This window comes from Rhipicephalus microplus, chromosome 1, assembly GCF_043290135.1.
Source record: "Rhipicephalus microplus isolate Deutch F79 chromosome 1, USDA_Rmic, whole genome shotgun sequence".
Lineage (NCBI taxonomy): Eukaryota > Metazoa > Arthropoda > Arachnida > Ixodida > Ixodidae > Rhipicephalus > Rhipicephalus microplus.
Window position 1 is genome coordinate 67,265,414 of NC_134700.1, and position 19,955 is coordinate 67,285,368.

Consider the following 19,955-nt stretch of genomic DNA (forward strand, 5'->3'; position numbering starts at 1 on the left):
CCAGGATAGGAATATATAAGTTTCTGAAGGTTTGAACTTGCATTAGATTTTGTTTGTTCGGGATCTATCATATGTCTGAGTAGAAACCAGGAGTTTTTGTTAGCTAATCGGCCATTGAGCTGGTCACACATTTGGTGCCAGTGTTCTTGACTCAACGCTTGTGTATAATATTCTACTTCTTTGTCGATTTGAGCTATCTTCTTTCGTGAGGTTCTGTTGTGTTTATGTGCCATCCATCTCTTCTGAATACTTTCCCTAGCCTCCCAGAGGTGTATAAGCCGTGAGTCAGAGCCGGGTGATCCTCCTCGATCTCGGCTTCAGTGGTGGCCTTGTTGTCGTCTTCGATTAGAGTGGATGCCCATTCTTCCACGTTTGCGAGTTCTGTGGGTTCTCTCTCATTTCTAATGTCTCTGAAAGTGTCCCGATTAATACAATTCACTCTCAATTTTCCTTTCTTCATTTTACTGAGTGGAAACGTGGTGACTATGATGTAAAGATCGCTGCCTGCATTAGTTTCTGTGTTTTCCAATTTTGACGAATACTATGTTTTCGATGAATGTTAGATGAGGTGATGTGTTTCGACAGATGCTGTTACCTATTCGGGTGGGGCGCTCGGGGTCTGTGAGGAAGGTTAAGGCCAACTCTAGTGAACTTGTCCATAGTCTGGTCCCCTTCTTGTCACAAGGCTTATAGCCCCATGCCGGATGGTGAGCATTGAAGTCCCCTACTATAATTAGTGGTGAGCTTCTGGCATGTTCATCATCATCATCATCATCATCATCATCATCATCATCAGCCTGACTACGTCCACTGCAGGACAAAGGCCTCTCCCATGTTCCGCCAGTTAACCCGCTCCTGTGCTTGCTGCTGCCAAGTTATACCCGCAAACTTCTTAATCTCGTCTGCCCACCTAACCTTCTGTCTCCCCCTAACCCGCTTCCCTTCTCTGGAAATCCAGTTACTTACCCTGAATGACCAGCGGTTATTCTGTCTACGCGCTACATGCCCTACCCATGTCCATTTCTTCTTCTTGATTTCAGCTATGATATCCTTAACCCCCGTTTGTTCCCTTATCCACTCTGCTCTCTTCTTGTCTCTTAAGGTTACACCTACCATTTTTTTTCCATTGCTCGCTGCGTCGTTCTCAATTTAAGCTGAACCCTCTTTGTAAGTCTCCAGATTTCGCTCCGTAGCTAAGTACCGGCGAGATACAGCTGTTATATACCTTCCTCTTGAGGGATAGTGGCAATCTACCTGTCATAATTTGAGAGTGCTTGCCGAATGTGCTCCACCCCATTCTTATTCTTCTATTTACTTCAATCTCGTGGTTCGGCTCGGTGGTTATTACCTGCCCTAAGTAGACATAGTCTTTTACAACTTCAAGTGCACTATTACCTATCTCGAAGCGCTGCTCCTTGCCGAGGTTGTTGTACATTACTTTCGTTTTCTGCAGATTAATTTTAAGACCCACCTTTCTGCTCTCCTTGTCTAACTCCGTAATCATGAGTTGCAATTCGTCCCCCGAGTTACTCAGCAATGCAATGTCATTGGCGAAGCGCAGGTTACTAAGGTATTCTCCATTGACTCTTATCCCTAACTGTTCCCATTCTAGGCTTCTGAAAACCTCCTGTAAGCACGCGGTAAATAGCATTGGGGAAATTGTGTCCCCCTGCGTTACACCCTTTTTGATTGGTATTCCGTTGCTTTCTATATGAAGCACTATGGTAGCAGTTGATCTCCTGTAGATTTCTTCCAGAATGTTTTTATATATTTCATCTACGCCCTGATTCCGCAGTGTTTACATGACGGATGATAATTCTACTGCATCAAACGCCTTCTCGTAATCTATGAAGGCTATGTTAGTGGTTGGTTATATTCTGAGCATTTCTCTATTACCTGATTGATAGTATGAATGTGGTCAATTGTTGAGTAGCCTGTTCGAAATCCTGCTTGTTCCTTTGGTTGATTGAATTCTAATGTATTCTTTACTCTCTTAGCAATTACCTTTGTAAAAATTTTGTATACTACAGAGAGCAAGCTGATCGGCCTGTAATTCTTCAAGTCCTTGTCATCTCCTTTCTTATGTATTGAGATGATGTTAGCGTTCTTGCGAGACTCTGGTACTCTTCCCGTCAGGAGAAAGCCCGTAAACAGGGTGGCTAGTTTTTCTAACACAATCTGTCCTCCAGCTTTCAGCGGATCTGTTGTTACCTGATCCTCACCAGCAGCTTTGCCCCTTTGCATGCTCTCCAAAGCTTTTCTGACTTCTTCTATCATTACTGGTGGGGTGTAATCTGGGTTACTGCTAGTTCTTATAGTATTAGGGTCGTGGTTGTCTCGGCTACTGTACAGATCTCTGTAAAACTCCTCCGCTATTTTAACTATCCTATCCATATTGGTAGTTATTTTGCTTTCTTTGTCCCTTAGTGCATACATCCGACTTTTGCCTATTTCAAGTTTCCTCTTCAATGCTTTGACACTTCCTCCGTTTTTCAGAGCGTGTTCAATTCTCTCTATGTTATATCTTCTTACATCGCATACCTTACGTCTATTAATCAACTTCGAAAGCTCTGCCAGTTCTATTTTTGTCTGTTGTACTTGACACTTTCATGATTTGACGCTTCTTAATTAGGTTCTTCGGTTCCTGGGAAAGCTTGCCAGTGTCCTGTCTAACTACCCTGCCTCCAACTTCCACTGCACACTTCGTAATGATACTCGTCAGATTGTCATTTATTGTATCTACGCTAAAGTTGGTTTCCTCACTAAGAGCCGAGTACCTGTTCTGCAGCGACACTCTGAAATCCTGTACTTTCCCTCTCGGTGCTAGCTGATTGATTGGCTTCTTGCGTATCAGTTTCTGTCGTTCTTTTTTCATGTCTAGGCGAATTCGAGACCGTACCATTCTATGGTCACTGCATCGTACCTTGCCAACCACTTCCGCATCCTGCACGATTCCATGGTGTGCACTCATTATAAAGTCTATTTCGTTCTTATTTTCGCCATTAGGGCTCCTCCATGTCCACTTGCAGTTTACTCGTTTGCGGTAAAAGGTATTCAAAATCCGTAAATTATTGCGTTCTGCAAATTCTACTAGTAGCTCTCCTCTGGCGTTTCTAGTGCCGATGCCATAATCTCCTACTGCCTGGTCTCCAGCCTGCTTCTTCCCTACCTTTGCATTAAAGTCGCCCATCACTATAGTATACTCTGTTTTTACCTTGCTCATTGCCGATTCCACGTCTTCATAGAAGCTTTCAACTGAAGCGTCATCATGGCTGGATGTAGGCGCGTAAGCTTGTACTACCTTCATTTTGTATCTTTTATTCAGTTTAATTACAATACCTACCACCCTTTCATTAATGCTGTAATATTCCTCTATGTTGCCAGCTATGTTTCTGTGAATTAGGAACCCCACTCCCAGTTCTCTTCTGTCTGCCAAGCCCCTGTAGCAAAGGACGTGCCCATTCTGTAGCACCGTATAGGCCTCATCTGTCCTCCTAACCTCACTGAGCCCTATTATATCCCATTTAACACCCTCTAGCTCCTCGAATAGTACAGCTAGACTTCCCTCACTAGATAAGGTTCTAGCGTTAAACGTTGCCAAGTTCAGGTTCCAATGGCGGCCTGTCCGGATTCAGAGATTCTTAGCACCCTCGGCTGCGTTGCAGATCTGACCGCCGCCGTGGTCAGTTGCTTCGCAGCTGCTGGGGACTGAGGGCCGTGAGTTATTTGACGTAAGCATGTGGGAGGTAGTGACCAGATACTGCACCAGGGTGGCCAATCCTTCTCTGGTGAGGGAGTGCGTTCTCGGTGGTGTTTGCCGGGGAGGCCGCACCCCAGGCCTCTTAATGCAGTTCCATCAACACGCGGATTTTTTTAATCCGGTTGGGAACTGCGCGGTACCGAGATTTGAATCACGGACCTCTTGCATGCGAGGCGGATGCTCTAACCACTACGCCATCGCCGCAGCTTCTGGCATGTTACTGCGCCTTTACAATAAGCTTAGAGGCGATGATGCCTCTGTTCTTTGGTGGAAGATATGCGTTTAGGATGTACAGGGTGCGGTAAGTTTTCTTCTTGGGGAGGATTTCTACAAAGTTGTGGGCTATATCATCGACTGCGAGATCTATCGCGTTAGCGGTGAGGTTTCTATGTATCATGGGTGCCGTGGAGGGATCAAAGCTTCCGCCACTGTCGTGTGGAAGGTTGTGTAGCCAATGAGCTTGACGTTTATGCCAGTTTCCTGTAGCGCAGTAACATCAGGTTTGAATGTAGAATCATGGATCCTAAATTCGTGATCACGTCTTATAGCTCAGAACCCTCTGCAGTTCCATTGCCAGATCAAAATTTGGTCACTGGCCGTCATGAATGCTTGAAAATTTCTGCACGTGGCCCGTGTGTTCTGATTGGGCCTCCCGCTGGGAGTCGTTGATCTAAGCTAGTATTGTTGTTAGGTCCCTCGCCTCTAACTAGGAGTGGTAATAGTGCCACAGGGCTTTGGTGTTGTTGCTGCGGCTGTGTCAGTGTGCCTGTGTTAGCTACTTTGAGCTGATTAGGACCTGCCAGCAAGTTTTCAATAGCGGCTTCAATTTCGGTGAGGCGAGCCTCAGTAGATGCCTGAAACTCAACCTGTTTGGCTTCTAGCTCCTTGAAGCGCCCGTTTATTGCAGTTTCTAGCTTGGCTATTCTGAGTGTCGAGTTTTTTTTACCTTTTCTCGTTTTTCTTCAGAGGCAATTTCTGGCGCTGAGCTAGAAGCTCTGCGCTTTTCTCCTCTAATTCTGTCAGTTTCCATATTAGTTACCTCACTGTGAGTGCACGCCGTTTGTTCCTCAGCCGCGGGTGGGGTAAAGGTTGAATTGAAATTGTTTTTCAGTTGCGCGATCTGTTTGTTGACCGAAACCAACTATTGCTGTAAAGAGTTTACCAGCTCTGTCAGTTTCCTCACCTGATTGTCTCGAAGTCTGGCTGGTGGCTGCGTCCTTAATCTCGAACTAGATCTGGAATGGCTGTCTTGAGTCCTGGATGTTGACCGGTTCCTGCTTTTGCCCCCTTGTTTGGTGTTAGATGCTGGCTGAGTAGTTGCCGCTTGGCTGGTTTGCCCTGGATCGTCGGTACTCCAACCTACATTCTTTGGTGGGCCATTGCTTCAGGCGTTCTTGTTGTTGTGTATTGCTGGCATAGAAGCGGATGTCTCCTGCTGGGACTACGGCTCTTCTGCGCAGGGATGGGGGCATCTCTCGTCCTGCTTTTGCTTCTTTTATGCGACCTCGATTTTGATCGACAGCCTGGTGATTTCGATCTTCCTCCCTCATATGTGCTGGAGGACATCGATGTCTTCTTTCTGTTATTAGGTTTGACTGGTGTGAAGCGTAGCTTGAAGCCCCTGCTGCCAGTGGGATGTTCGCCGAGGCAGAATACACAATGTGGTGTACATGTTGGCTGTGCTCCCAATGGCGGTGGGGGATGTTCTCCACCGCATCTTGGCATTTTGGTATTCTCTGGCAGAGTTGAGCATCGGACTGACATCTGTGTGGTGGCCAAGCTTCCTGCAGTTGAAGCAGGCCTCAGATCTCTTTCTGAAGGGATGTACTTCTAAGGTGAAAGACCTTAAGCGGATAGTGGCAGGAAGCTTGTGTCTGGTGAAGGTGATGACCAGCTGTTTTGATGAGCCCAGTCCCTTGGCATTTATCATAGGGATGTCAGGGTTTTAGGGGCGAAGCTCGTTATAGCGGCACCTGTTCGTCCCTCATAGCCGTTGTAGTATGTAGCAAGTATAACGTTTTGACCTCCAAGGTGGTGCCGGTGAGAGATTTCTTCTGTGCGTTTTTGAACAATAAAAATAGTGTTCAATGTACACGTCAATGGCTGCTAATGGGGAATGAGAGACAGGAGCATTTGATTTTTAGTTAACGCGCATGCTGCGATTCCCATTAGCAGCCATTGGCATGTACATTGTGCACTTTCCTGACAAGAAAGGGTTGCTACGTTATACTCGCTGGGTGTAACCTCCTTAAGTTTTACACCCCTGTCACACGGCCACCACTAAACTTCGTTGAACACCGTCAACGTAAATCTCCCCTAGGGGGTTCGGCGGAGAAGGAGTTGTGGCAGTGTCACACAGCAATTACAAGGTTGTAACAGTTGCTGCGAGGAGGCTCAGCTGGCGCTGTTTGATTTTTGGAACAGTATTCCAGTTTCATCTCTATAGATTTTTTTGTAAATCCTCGTTATGGGGTTTTTACAAGAAAGCACTATTAAGTAGGTAAGAGGCTAACAAACTCTTAATAATAATTTCAATAAAACGAATTTGCTAAACGTAGCGATGCTGCTAGTGACGCTGGCCACATTGTGATTTTAGTTGTTTCGTTGCCTGTGTTCATGCCCGTGTACGAAATTTTGTGTTCTTCGGCCACGAGTGACACAACGACGACCACAACCACACGCAGGAACGAAATATTTATCTATGACGCCAGCCGGTCCGACTCGCGAGGCACGGAGTGTAGGGCATCGGTGTTGAGAGCAAGTGAACACTGGCGGGCGTAAATATGTGTAATTAAATACGCGTTGTCAATGAGTACTACAACGAAAGAACGCTTAATATCGCCAAAATGTATTATATTTTTGAGGGCGGCCACTTCGTACATGAAATTTTTCTCTGACCTCTAGAGTGATGGGGACGAAAGTACGTCGTTTCACTGCGAAGGGAGATCGTTGAACGTCCTTTGCGAAATGCTCCGTTTACCTTCGTTTGCCAAAGGGTGGCTGTGTGACACGGACCGCGTCTTCGTCGTCGTAAGGACGAAGGAGTTAAACAGCCTTCGCGAGCGCCCGTGTGACAGCGGTATTAGAAAGGTTCAGCGAGCGTTGAGCCGCAGTGCCATGAATACAATGAACTAGTATATACCATGAATGAACTCGAGGTGGTTAAAGGTGGGAAGTAGATATGAAGCGCAAGCCGTACGAAAGTAAAAGCCGAATTCTCCTGTCTCTCATTTCCTATTAGCAGCCATTGGCATGTACATTGAGCACTATCTGACAGGAAAAGGTTGCTACGTCATACTCGCTGGGCGCAACCTTTTTGGTTTCAGAAAGGTTTAGCGAGTGTTGGGTCGCAGTTCTATGAATACAGTGAACTAGTATATACCATGAACTTCAGGTGGTTAAAGGTGGGAAGTAAACCCGAAGCGCAAGCCGAAAGAAAGTGTGCATGTGCCACTTTTCGTTTAGTCCTTGGAATGTCCACTGGATGGCGGTGCTTCTATATGGGAAATATATGATGAAAGGATGCGAGATGGTGGTGCTTGGAGTGTTGAATAGATGGATGAATGGACGCACAGACAGATGCATGGATGGATGCATGAACAGACGCAGGGGTGGATGCATGGACGAACGCAGGGACGGACGCACGAACAGACGCACGCACGGACTGGCGGATGGACGCATGGACGGTCACACAGACGCACAGAAGCAAGAACGAATGGACGGACGAATGCTTCGCCCCACTCTCCATCGTTCACTCCGTGGATATGCTGCCATTTTTCTTTTTCATGAGTTGTGCTTGAAGATCGCGGTCTGTTTCGTCCGTGTAAGCTTTGTAAACTACTCCATGGATGGAGTCGTCCGACGCCGGTACGTAGGTGGCCACTGGCAAGTTCATATTTTACCTCTGACTTGTGAGCCCTTCCAGGGAGCGGTAGGCTTCTGCCCTGATTCTGTCGGGTGTACTGACTGTAATGGCATTTTTAAGAGGGTAAATTCTTATTTGGTCTTCTTCTTGTGCTTGGGCCGGGTCGACATTGGTAGAGTTTTGGATGGCTTTCACCAGCGTAGCGAGGCCAATGTTCGACAGGTTGATTGGGTGTCTGGGTCGAATTACAATAATGAAATGTTCCCTTGGCAGCCTTAGCATGGGCCTCCGGCGTGGAAGCTGCGGCGGGCACGCTGCTTGCACGACGAGTGCCGGGGTACTGGCGTGTTCAAACATTGCCTCTGATGGCTTGGGCGCAGTCGTTCTGTACTTGTGCTGCAGATCTAGGTGGTCTGAACCACTCTGCGTCGTTTTTGGTGTGGCCCCGGTGCCGTCTTCGAGCTCTACTGGTTCGAGTCTCTCGCCTTCAACAGCGTGCTGCATAATCTTCCAAACGTGGCGTCCGCCACTTTGCGCTGCCTGGCGGCTGGTTGCGGGCGAGCGTAAATGATTCACAAAGACTCCCCATTAGCACTCGTGGTTTCCGAAGTCATTTTTGGTGCATGATTCAGCGTCACAGGGCTCAGGGCGTCTCTCAGCGTCGCTGCGAGCTACCGCTCATCCACCTCATCATCGCAATGCCGCCAGCGTCGATGCTAGGGTGAGCGTCGTGTCCACCTGCAGCCAGTCTACTTTCGGAGAAATATCGGAAGTGGATACGTCCACGCCAGAAATATTGATGTCATCGGGTTCCTCTTCAGCTTAGGAAGACGATAAACACATTTTTGGCCCTTTCACCCAAGATTTCGCCGAAGACACCCAAAACGTAGAAGCTCAATGTGAGCGCGTCCTCAATCGTGAGCGCCCGTGTGCTCCAGCCCCGATCGGTGCGAAAGCAATAGGTGGGTTGGCAGACAAAGACCTCTCGCTTCCGGTAACCATTCGGAGGATGAGCCGTGGTCTGTTGAAGATCAGTTTAACGACCGTCGTGGCGTCTCCGGCTCGCGGGGTGCGAGGAAACAGTTTGAAAGAATTCACCGCTGCAACACCGATATATTTTGGACAGAGTCTGCGAACCCGTTATCACGCAACACCACTCTATCTCTTTTCGTATCGAATTATGACTCTCACTCAGAAACGAGTCAATTTCACGTGGCGTAATTTTGTGGCACTCTACACTTTGATCTTAGCCAAAAGGCCGAGAAGCGATGATTTTTTTTGTGGCACTCGGTATTACATTCGATTCAAGCAAGAAAATAAAGGAAAGCGTTGTTTTGTGTGAGCATTAGGAGGTAAAGTTAGTGTGGAAGTATTAACAATTTAGTTTGTCCCTACTCAATTTCGGCACTCACATAAATAGAATCCACTATTAGGCCCAATATATATGCACAGTTTTTTTTTCAGTTGTTATTGTGACGTGCCCATTTCGCGTTGTTCCTGGAACGCGTCACGTCGCAATCGTCGAACATAACAGTGTTTCAAGCAAATAATACACTGCAGCAACACGCAGCATAACGAAGTTAAGTGATTGCCAGAAATCCACTCAGGAGGTCCGCACAAATGTGCGCGCTAAGTTTCAAGCCATTCGATGAACCTCACAATGATTGAGGTGCCATTGAACATGACGCCTACATTTGTGCACACCAGGACTGAAAGGGCTATTCTGGCATGCAGTAAGCCACTGTTCGCTAGCAATACAGCAGAACTCACAGGAATTATTTCCTTCTCTCTCGTACACAACGGGAGACCATCCACTAATTTGCGTACCACTGCGACGATACGCTGAAGAAGAGCGGAATGGTCGCACAACAAGTAGGCGTAATGGTTGCCGCGAGCATTATTAGGCAGTCATCGAGTCTGTAGGAGAACCAGTCATCTTCGTTCTAATAAAAGAAATTGGCAGATCCCACGTACAGTGGGAATCGATGATATGCGAAGCACGAATGGGGAAGGTTGATATGTCACTGTAAAATCACCACAACGTAACGAGGTGGAGGTAAATTAAGACGTACAGAATTTCCATGTTATCATTATCATGTTTGGATGTGTTGGTTACCTTCGCCATCAATTCACGTCACGTGATGCCAAATTTAGTATATGTGGAGTTGGCGAAACGGCTGCAAGCACGCTATGAACGTGGTATGTTGTCATGTTCTTACATGGCACGCGAACCATGACTATCGTGTTTGCAACAGTCACATACATTCGTCATCTATTTATGTTACGTAACACGAATTTATTATAAAAGGAGCTAGCGAAATGGCCGTGGGGGCATCATTAAAGGCCAAATATACTGCAACGTAACGTTGACGCACGCACGCGCACGCTCGGCAGAGCGACGCTACGTTAGCGAAACGCGAGCACTTTGTAGTCTGACGCCAGGCGCGACCTGCGTGACCAGCGTCCGTCGGCGCGACGCGACGGCTACTGGTGCGAAATGCGACATGCTGCATTTCTACGTTTGTGCACAACGGGACTGAAAGGGCTATTCTGGCATGCAATAAGTGTTCGCTAGCAATACAGCAGAACTCACATGAATAATTTCCTTCCAAATCGTAGACCAACGGGAGACCATCAACCAATTTGTGTACCACTGCGACGATACGCTGAAGGTGAGCGGATTAATCGCAGATGGGCAAGCCCAGACAACACTGCGTCTGCCTCTTCGTGAGGAAGAGACGGCGCGTGCGCTGAAACGTGCAATACATTTCGACGTCAAAGCAACGGAGCGTGGCGCGTGCCTGAGATTGATTGATTGATTGATTTGTGGGGTTTAACGTCTAAAACCACCATATGTATATGAGAGACGTCGTAGTGGAGGGCTCCGAAAATTTCGACCACCTGGGGTTCTTTAACGTGCACCCAACCTGAGCACACGGGCCTACAACATTTCCGCCTTTATCGGAAATGCAGCCGCCGCCGCCGGGATTTGATCCCGTGACCTGCGGGTGAGCAGCCGAGTACCTTAGCCACTAGACCACCGCGGCGGGGCTCGCGTGCCTGCGAGTATAAGGAACAAGCGGTGCCTGGCATGGCAACGCCGGCGTCACGCGACAAAAAAAGTGCAACTGTATTGGCGCCTTGACTGAGGCTCTCACATGACATGCATCGTATGATTATCATGTTTGCACCAGTCACGTACCCTCGTCATCAATTGACGTTACGTAATACCGAATTTGGCACATGTGAAGCTAGCGCAACGGTCGTGAGCGCACCATGAGCGTGCATGTAGTCATGTTACATGACACGCATATCATCATTATCATATTTGCACTAGTCACATACCTTCGTCATCCCTTCACGTACTGTAATACCAAATTTGGTATATGTGACGCTAGCGAAACGGCGAAGAGCGCATCATGAGCGCGGTATGTTTTCATGTTGTTACATGACACGCATGTCAAGATTTTCATGTGAAGGTCTGTCGCTTGTGTTCGCCATGCAGTGATGACATACCATACCAATTTTTCAACGTGTCATGTGAACTGAACCACCGCAAGAACAGCAATTGATTGATTTGTGTGGTTTAACGTCCCAAAACCATCAAATGAATATGAGAGACGCCGTAGTGGAGGGCTCCGGAAATTTCGACCACCTGGGGTTCTTTAACGTCCACCTAAATCTTAGCACACGGGCCTACACCATTCCGCACCCATCTAAAATGCAGCCGCCGCAGTTGGGATTCGATTTCACGACCTCCGGGTCAGCAGCCGAGAGTTTTAGCCACTAGATCACCGCGGCGGGGCCGCAAGAGCAGCCAGACCATGGAATGTAAATCATGACATTCATGACATACATTACATGAATGTCATGCTATGACTTGTCAGATATGCTCTTCATACGGTCATGTTATGCCATAACAAGTTTGGTATCGATACCATTGTTCATCATCCAAAGTTCGCTAAGAAATGCTTTGCATTTAAAACTACGGATGTTATGCTTCTGCGTAAATTGCAGACGGCTCAACAAGTGCACAACGCCTGCGTTGGTGACTCTATTTACAGTATCTCACTGCTAGTTCTACGTGCATTGTACTGGTAGGTTAACAACGTGGAGAAAACTGTGCGTGTATTTCGTGCGTTGCTTGCGTTTGAACGTTATTAGTTCGGGCTCTAGCTGTGTGTGTTATTTCAAGGCGCCCTTTCTGATTCAGAAATTCGCCCAAAGTTTCGATCTGCTTGCCATTCTTTCCGTGACATCCCAATTTGTTGTAGTCAAACTCATTGGTTCGTGCTTGCGGCGAAACTGAGTTTTAAAAGCGCAGCATTTCTTAGCGAACTTCGGCGACTTCGAGCGTATCTATCTATCTATCTATCTATCTATCTATCTATCTATCTATCCATCTATATAGCCGCCTATGGCTTTTACCTCTCCCGGTCATTTCGATTATGGTATCGGTACCAAGCTTCGAATGATATAACACGACTGTATGATGAACAAAACTGTCTCGCGATAACATCAAAATCATGACATGTGTGTCATGAATAACATGATTTGCATTTCATGGTTCTGCAGCGCTTGAGGTGATTTCGTTCACACGGCATGTTGCAAAACTGGTATGGTATGGCAAGATTGCATGGCGAACACAAGCGACAAATCGTAACATGAAAAGCATGACATGCATGTCATGTAACAACATGATCACATACCCCCTTCTTGATGCGCTCGCTGCCGTTTCGCTAGCATCACATACAACGAATTCGGTACTGCAGTACGTGAAAGAAGGAGGAAGGTATGTGACTGGTGCAAACATGACAGTCATGAGATGCGTGTCATCTAACAGCATGACTACATGCCACGCTCATGATGCGGTGGCGGCCGTTTCGCTAGCTTCACTTATACCAAATTTAGTATATTGGGATCGAATGGATGACGAAGGTATGATACTGGTGGAAACATGATAAACGTGAGATTCGTGTCATGTGAGAGAATGACTACATGCCACAGTCAAGGCGCCAACACATTTCGACGTGACGCGGAGCGCGTGCTCGCCGGCGTTCATTTCGTCGCGTCTCGCCGGCGTCGCCACGCCAGGCACCGGTCCTGCTAATACTCGCAGGCGTGCGCCGCGCTGCGTTGCTTTGGCGCATGCGCGTTTCAGAGTGTATGGCGTCCCTCCGTCACGAAAAGAGGGAGATGCAGGGTTGTCTCGGCAGTACATCGGCGCGAAATGTAGCATGTCGCATTTCGCGCTGGTTGCCTTCGGGCTGCACCGACGAACGCTGTTCGCGCCTGGCGTCAGACTATAGAGTGCTTGCGTTTTGCTAATGTATCTTCGCTGTGCCCAGCGTGTTCGCGCATCAACGCTACATAGGAGTACATCGGGCCCTTCATGATGCGCTCGCAGCCATTTTGATAGCTCCACATATACCAAATGGGGTGTTACGTGATGTCAATAGATGACGAAATATATGACTGCTGCAAACATGATAATCCTGACACGCGTGTCATGATAATTACGACATGGAAATCATGTACAGCATCATTTACCTCGTAAAGTTGTGCTGATTTGAAAGTGCCAAATCAACATTTCTCATTCGTGCTTCGCATATCATCGATTCCCGCTGTACGTGGGATCTGCCAGTTTTTTTTTTCTAGACAATTATTCGTCCAGTGTAACAGTACTTATAACCTTTCCAATAAGAAAGCAGCGCTCGTTCTGTGAGTTTCTTCCCTCTGGATTACGTCTTTTAGCATTTTTACGGACGCCTTTATTCCAAAAAATGGTTGCTCTTGAGTGTCGAGCACTTCAGGCACCAGGATATCGTTCTTCTATCTAATATGCCGTCAGAACGCTAATCGTAAAGTGGCTCCAACTGGTCATAACAAAGTTAGAAATGCTAGAAACTGTGTTGAAATAAGCGAAGAAGGTGTGATGTTTCATAACTAACAGAAATAACGAAGAAGTAATCACAATAGTTAGCCTAATATAACCAATAACGCGTTTTGAACACATTGCGCTGGCTTCTGCGGGGCGCAAGAGTGGATGCCATCACCTCGATGAGCGAATACACGCCCCTCCCCCTGGCCCCTCCTCGCCGGTGCATTAATACACGATATTCACTTTAGTAGCTGTAGAAAACGCATAGCTAAAGAGCCTTAGGAAGCACGAAGTCGATAATGTGCGGAAAAGGTAGAGGAATGTCGCACACATAAATGCTAATGTCTCTAACAAGATTTTACTTTGCCGGGGAAGCCGTGCATACTCACCTCCAACATTAGCTTGACCGATGCTTTGGTGAATGGAGCCGTGAGAACTCTATGAACGGAGATCACTGCACGCTCGTGCTACATACTTCGTCAGGTTTCACAGCAGCCGAGCTGCCATATTTTGGGGGGGAAGGGGTGGGGGTAATTCGGCAATTGGTGCACTCATCCGTTAGGAGAGTGCTTAATTACAAGCATGCATTTTATGACAACTGAAAGGAGAATGTGCCAACCATAACGCAAGGTTCAACGCAAAGCAGCTGGCACCATCTTTACTGATTTTACAACTCAACACACTCCTCTCCACCACACTCCATTCCATGATCAGGTACGTGGGGCCGCATTGCGCCTCGGGTATGCTCTTCAGTGACCAGAACGCATTCACTGTAGTCCAACCTCAACGCTGAGCGTGTCCATGGACAGCAATCCTTCACGCAGCATGCGCTGCTCGGAAACAAGCACGGCGAAGCTCACAACGCCGAGGGCTGGCCTGGAGAACCAATAACGTGGCACTGCGAGCTCTGAGGACGAGAAGCTCTTGACGAGGTGGCGATCGCCGCCAGTGCGGTCAAGCAGGCGTAGGAAGAAATCGAACTTCTTCGAGCACTTGGCCGAGTGTAGGAGCTCCAAGCCGAGCTGAACAGCTCCACCGGCCTCCTGGACAGCATGTACTCCGAGACACGCGACCAGCCTGAGAACGCAGCGAACGCTGCCTTCCCGTTCGATGCCGAACGGCCTACTGTACAGCCGTGGCTGCCCATGGCGTCCGCTCTCCTCCTGCATAAGAAAGCGTTGCTAAGAAATGACTATGCTGAGCCCGCTACTTCTAAACTACTTACAGGTTCATTTGTACCTTGTCACTTAATGCCACTAAGCCAATACTTATGACGTGGGTTCGTAAATGGCAGACTTCCTTGATATTACGCGCGTCCACATACCAAAAATGAATACAGCCCCCTCGAAACAGGGATGCACTTCGAAGCTTTTTGGAGAATTAAAGTGAGATGCCTAGGGACCTCAATGAATTGGAGGAAGAAACAATTCCATTAAAAAACAGCCGTACAAGAAAGAAATGCGAAATCACTTGCATCGGCAGTGCTTGCATTGGATATATGCTTAGGCGTATGTCTTCAAACAACCCTGAAACAATTTTTCTCACATTTCGTCAGTGCTAGAGCATCATAAAATGTTTGAACGATAAATTGAGTGACAAACCTTGTATGATTACAGCTATGGCCAATTGTATGTTTCTTTGCTTCGCAACACTGCCTTGCCACCTTTTCTCGTCAAACGCACAGCTGTCCCCGCACAAGCAGGGCGGAGCCACGCCAACAGCAGCTAGAGCGTTTGAGATCTGCTCTGCCAGATGCCGCAACACCACTTGGATTTTATTTTTTTTTCCCTGTACACCAACAATACGCAGACGCTGAGACGTGTGTCACGCATGCGGAGAAACAAAACACACTTCAGAACAGTCCCCGATAAGTGCGAACTTAGGCAATGCTGTTGAAGCCCTCGTGGTTGACGCATAACAAGACCACAACACTCGCTGCACCGACAAACTCAGATGAATCCGCTTGCTTTACGTGCTTTACACAATCGCAGTTTCACAACTTACCAAAGACGAAATTCGCAGCGAACAATGCAGATCAGCCTATTCAACGCTTCCGTAAATAGTAACTTCGAGATAATTATAGCAACACATCTTACGCCAACATGAAGCAAGTTTGGAAGGGACACTACAACACCCTTTCGAGTAATTATGTATTGAGGCCGTAAAAAAACTTTGGTCTCACGAGTCTTAAAAATATTTTAAGGACGTCTCAGAGGGACCATGAAATATTTTAAATGCGAAGCATTTCTTAGCAAACTTCGGTGACTTTGAGCGTATCTATCTTTCTAGCCGCCTACGACTTTTAGCTCTCCTGGCCGTTTAGATATTGGTATCGATACCAAACTTGGTATGACATAGCATGACTGTATGAAGAACATATCAAATGCAAAGCATTTCTTAGCGAACTTCGGCGCCTTTGAGCGTATCTATCTAGCTATCTAGCCGCCTACGACTTCTAGCTCTCCTGGACATTTCGATAATGGTATCAATACTCAACTTGGTATGGCATAACATGGCTGTATGAAGAACATATTTAATTAGTCCTAACGTGAAAATTATTACATGTATGCCATGAATATCATGATTTGCATTTCATGGTTCTGCAGCTCTTGCAGAGGTTTCCTTCACATGGCATGTTGCAAAACTGGTATGGTATGGCAGGATTGCATGACGAACACAAGCGACATACCTTAGCATGAAAATCATGACATGCGTGTCATGTAACATGATTACATGCTACGCTCATGATGCACTCGCGGCCGTTTCGCTAGCGTCACATATACCAAATTTGGCATTACAGTACCTGAACGGATGACGAAGGTATGTGACTGAAGCAAACATGACAGTCATGAGATGCGTGTCATCTAACAGCATGACTACATGTCACGCTCATGATGAACTGGCACCCGTTTCGCTTGCTTCCCTTATACCGAATTTGGTATTACGGGACCTGAATGCTTGGCGAAGGTATGATACTGATGCAAACATGATGAACATGAGATGCGTGCTATGTAACAGCATGACCACATGCTACGCTCATGATGCGCTCGCAGCCGTCTCGCTAGCTTCACATGTAGCAAACTCCTTATTACGCGACGCGAACGGACGACATAGCTAAATGACGCATCAAAGCATGATAATCACGACATGCGTGTCATGTAACAACAAGACTACATGCCACACTCCTGATGTACCCGCGGCTGTGTCGCTAGCTTCAGATTTGCCAAATTTGGATTTACGTGATGTCAATAAATGACGAAGATATGTGACTGGTGCAAACATCAAACTTATGTCTTGTGAGAACGTGCCCACGTCGAAGCGCCAATACACTTCCACGTGACGTGGTGTGCACGTTCATTTCGTCTCGTCAAGCCGACGTTGCCACGCCAGGCGCTGGTCGTGCCATATATTGGCAGGCGCGCGCCGTGCTGCGTTGCTTTGACGCATGCGTGTTTCAGCGCGTCCGGCGTCCCTCTGTCACGAAAAGAGGGAAATGCAGTGTTGTCGGGTTAACGCATCGGAAATGCAGCATGTCGCATTTCGCGCCGCATGCCGTCGGGCCGTGCCGACGGACGCTGGTTGTGCCGGTCGCGCCTGGCGTCAGACTATAAATTGCTCACGTTTTGCCAACGTAGCGTCGCTGTTTTCAGCGTGCACGCGTGTGAATGCTACATTGGAGTAGATTCGGCCTTTCCTGATGCACTCCCGGCCCTTTTGCTATCTTGATAATCATAACACGCGTGTCATGTAAGAACATGACACCATACCACGCTCATACGTGCTCGCGGCCGTTGTGCTAGCTCCACATACACTAAACTTGGCATCACGTGACGTGAATAGACGACGAAGGTAAATGACACATTCAAACGTGATAATCATGACATAGAAGTCATACGGCATCATTTACCTTCATTTGGCAATGTTGTGCTCATTTTAAAGTGACATATCAACCTTTCTTATTCGTGCTACGCATATCATTGATTTCCACTGTATGTGGGATCTGCCATTTTTTTCAGTTTTGTCAGCGTTAGGCCTAGAGCATTACCAAACCATTCGCACCAGAAGTTTATTGACACGCCGTGTGCCAATACTGCAACGTACAATTATATCGTAGTCTCCTTCCCAATGTAGCCTGGCCTCCTCAATTCATGAGGCACGCTGGCGTCGCTGGGGATCGCAGAGGTCTTATGAGCGCGCTAGAAGATTTCCGCTTGTACCAGTATACACATTTGAGATGGCACACCAACAGCTCGCGCGCAGTCTCGCAGGCCATTACATAGTGCGTCCTGCAGCACGCACACTCTCTGGCAACAGAGACGAAGATCGCAGAGTGTTTATATTAGCTCCGACACGTGGTCCCACCATACCAGCTGATCTTACTTCCGCGCATTCTACAGCCCATGACAGCTAATCAGACCAGACTGACGGGCTCTGGCCTCGCCAGCGGCCAGAGCATGTCGCTCTGTGAATGGGCGGCTGAAAACCCGTTTCGCCGAATCGCAACGATCTCGGCCAATCTGCAGTGATTCGAAGCTTTAAAGCGTTGTAATAAACTCCATAGTTTACGCAGAGAGCTTGAATTAGTCTGTAAATAAACCTTCGTACTTCCTCTACTAGCCCAATATGTTTGTACAATATGCACCAAAACTCTTTCAGCGTCTCTTTAAGCGCCTTCTCTTTCTATTCGAACCAGCGACCGAACAGGTGCGTAGGGGTGCCAATAGGGCAAGAAGCTGTGTCCACTCATCATCGCGCATCATGACCTTCCATTGTTTAATAGTGCGACAGCAATTATATGGACACTCTCGGCTGGATTTTGCCGCCGGCGTCACCATCAGTCACGTTGTACGTATATATGTATATTGTCGCGACGTCAAGAGAGAGGTCGTACTCGAAGACGCAGAGAAAACAGCAGCGGGTCGGTCTTTTTGTTAACCGCGTGAGAGAGAGTTCCTCATCTTTCTCGTTGTTGCGTTCTGCATAAAAGCGTGCAGATGCGCGTATGCGCTGTCGCCTTCGTCTTTTTCGCGGGACGCTTGTGACATTTGCCTCCCTCCAAAAATGGCATCGTCCCGATGCGCAGCCAAGGCACTCTACTTATAAAAATGCACATATGCACCGGCACGCACAGGACAAACGAGAGTTAGCTGGACAAGTAGGGTTTCATCCGGATGACATGCACGATTTCGGGTGAGCAGTTTCGGTGACTGGAACTGCAATCGCCGTCGGGAATAACTTCGTAGTTGATGTCGTTCAATCGTCGGGTGACTCGATATGGGCCAAAGTATCGTCGTAATAGCTTTTCTGAAAGTCCGCGTCGACGTATTGGGATCCAGACCCATACCTTGTCGCCTGGTTTGTAGGTTACCAATTTATGTCGTAGGTCGTACCCTTTCGCATCTTTGTGTTGCTGGTGACAAATACGCACGCGGGCTAGCTGTCGGGCTTCTTCGGCACGCTGACCAAATTCTTCGGCGTCAGCGTGAGTGTCGTCAAACTCGTGCGGCAGCATAGCGTCCAACGTTGTAGTGACTTCGCGCCCGTGTATTAAACTAAACGGCGTCATTCCGGTAGTTTCCTGCCAGGCAGTATTATAGGCGAAGGTTACATAAGGCAAGATTTCGTCCCAGTTCTTGTGTTCTGTGTCGACATACATGCAGAGCATGTCTGCAAGGGTCTTATTAAGCCGCTCTGTTAGTCCGTTCGTTTGTGGGTGGCACGCTGTTGTTCTCCGGTGAGCTGTACCACTGAGCCTGAGAACCGACTCCAAAAGTTCTGCCACGAACGCAGTTCCTCTATCCGTGATGAGAACTGTTGGAGCACCATGCCGAAGGACAACGTTTTCTATGAAGAAATGAGCCGCTTCTGCTGCTGTGGCCCTCGGCATGGCTTTAGTTTCTGCGTAGCGAGACAAGTAATCAGTGGCGACAATGATCCATCTGTTCCCTGTGGTAGAAGTTGGGAATGGGCCCAGGAAATCCATTCCGATTTGGGCGAATGGCTTTGCTGGCACTTGAACGGAATGTAATAAGCCTGCCGGCCTGCCGGGTGGTGCTTTGCCTCTTTGACCGTCGGCACATGTTTGGACGTGATGTTTCACAGCAGCAGGTAGGTTAGGCCAGTAGTAACTGTTTTGCAGACGGGACAATGTTCGAGTGTAACCGAGATGACCAGAGGTGACTTCATCATGGCAGGCTTCCAGAATTTCTTTTCGCAGTGATGCAGGGACGACGAGCAAGTATGGGCTGCCGGTGGGAGAAAAGTTTTTCTTGTATAGGACGTCGTTCCTTAAACAAAAAGATGGCACTCCTCTCGCAAAAATTCGCGGCACGTCTTCCCGTCGTCCTTCTAAGAAATCGATAAGCGAAAGCAGGTCAGGGTAACGGCGCTGCTCTTGTGAGATAGTGGCCGCGTTGATGACTCCCAAGAATGCGGCGTCCATAGACTCG

At 47.7% G+C, this 19,955-nt stretch overlaps 1 protein-coding gene across 2 annotated transcripts in view; it reads right to left on the reverse strand.

Moving 5' to 3' along the window:
- Window positions 1-14,137: 14,137 nt before the first annotated feature.
- LOC119178740 (uncharacterized) overlaps window positions 14,138-19,955 on the reverse strand; it is a 167,758-nt gene continuing 161,940 nt past the window's right edge. For both annotated transcript variants that reach the window (XM_075875198.1, XM_037429973.2), the window contains exon 5: window positions 14,138-14,669. In XM_075875198.1, the coding sequence (XP_075731313.1) occupies window positions 14,274-14,669 (396 nt within the window). In that variant the 3' untranslated portion in view covers window positions 14,138-14,273. The remainder of the gene's footprint in view (window positions 14,670-19,955) is intronic.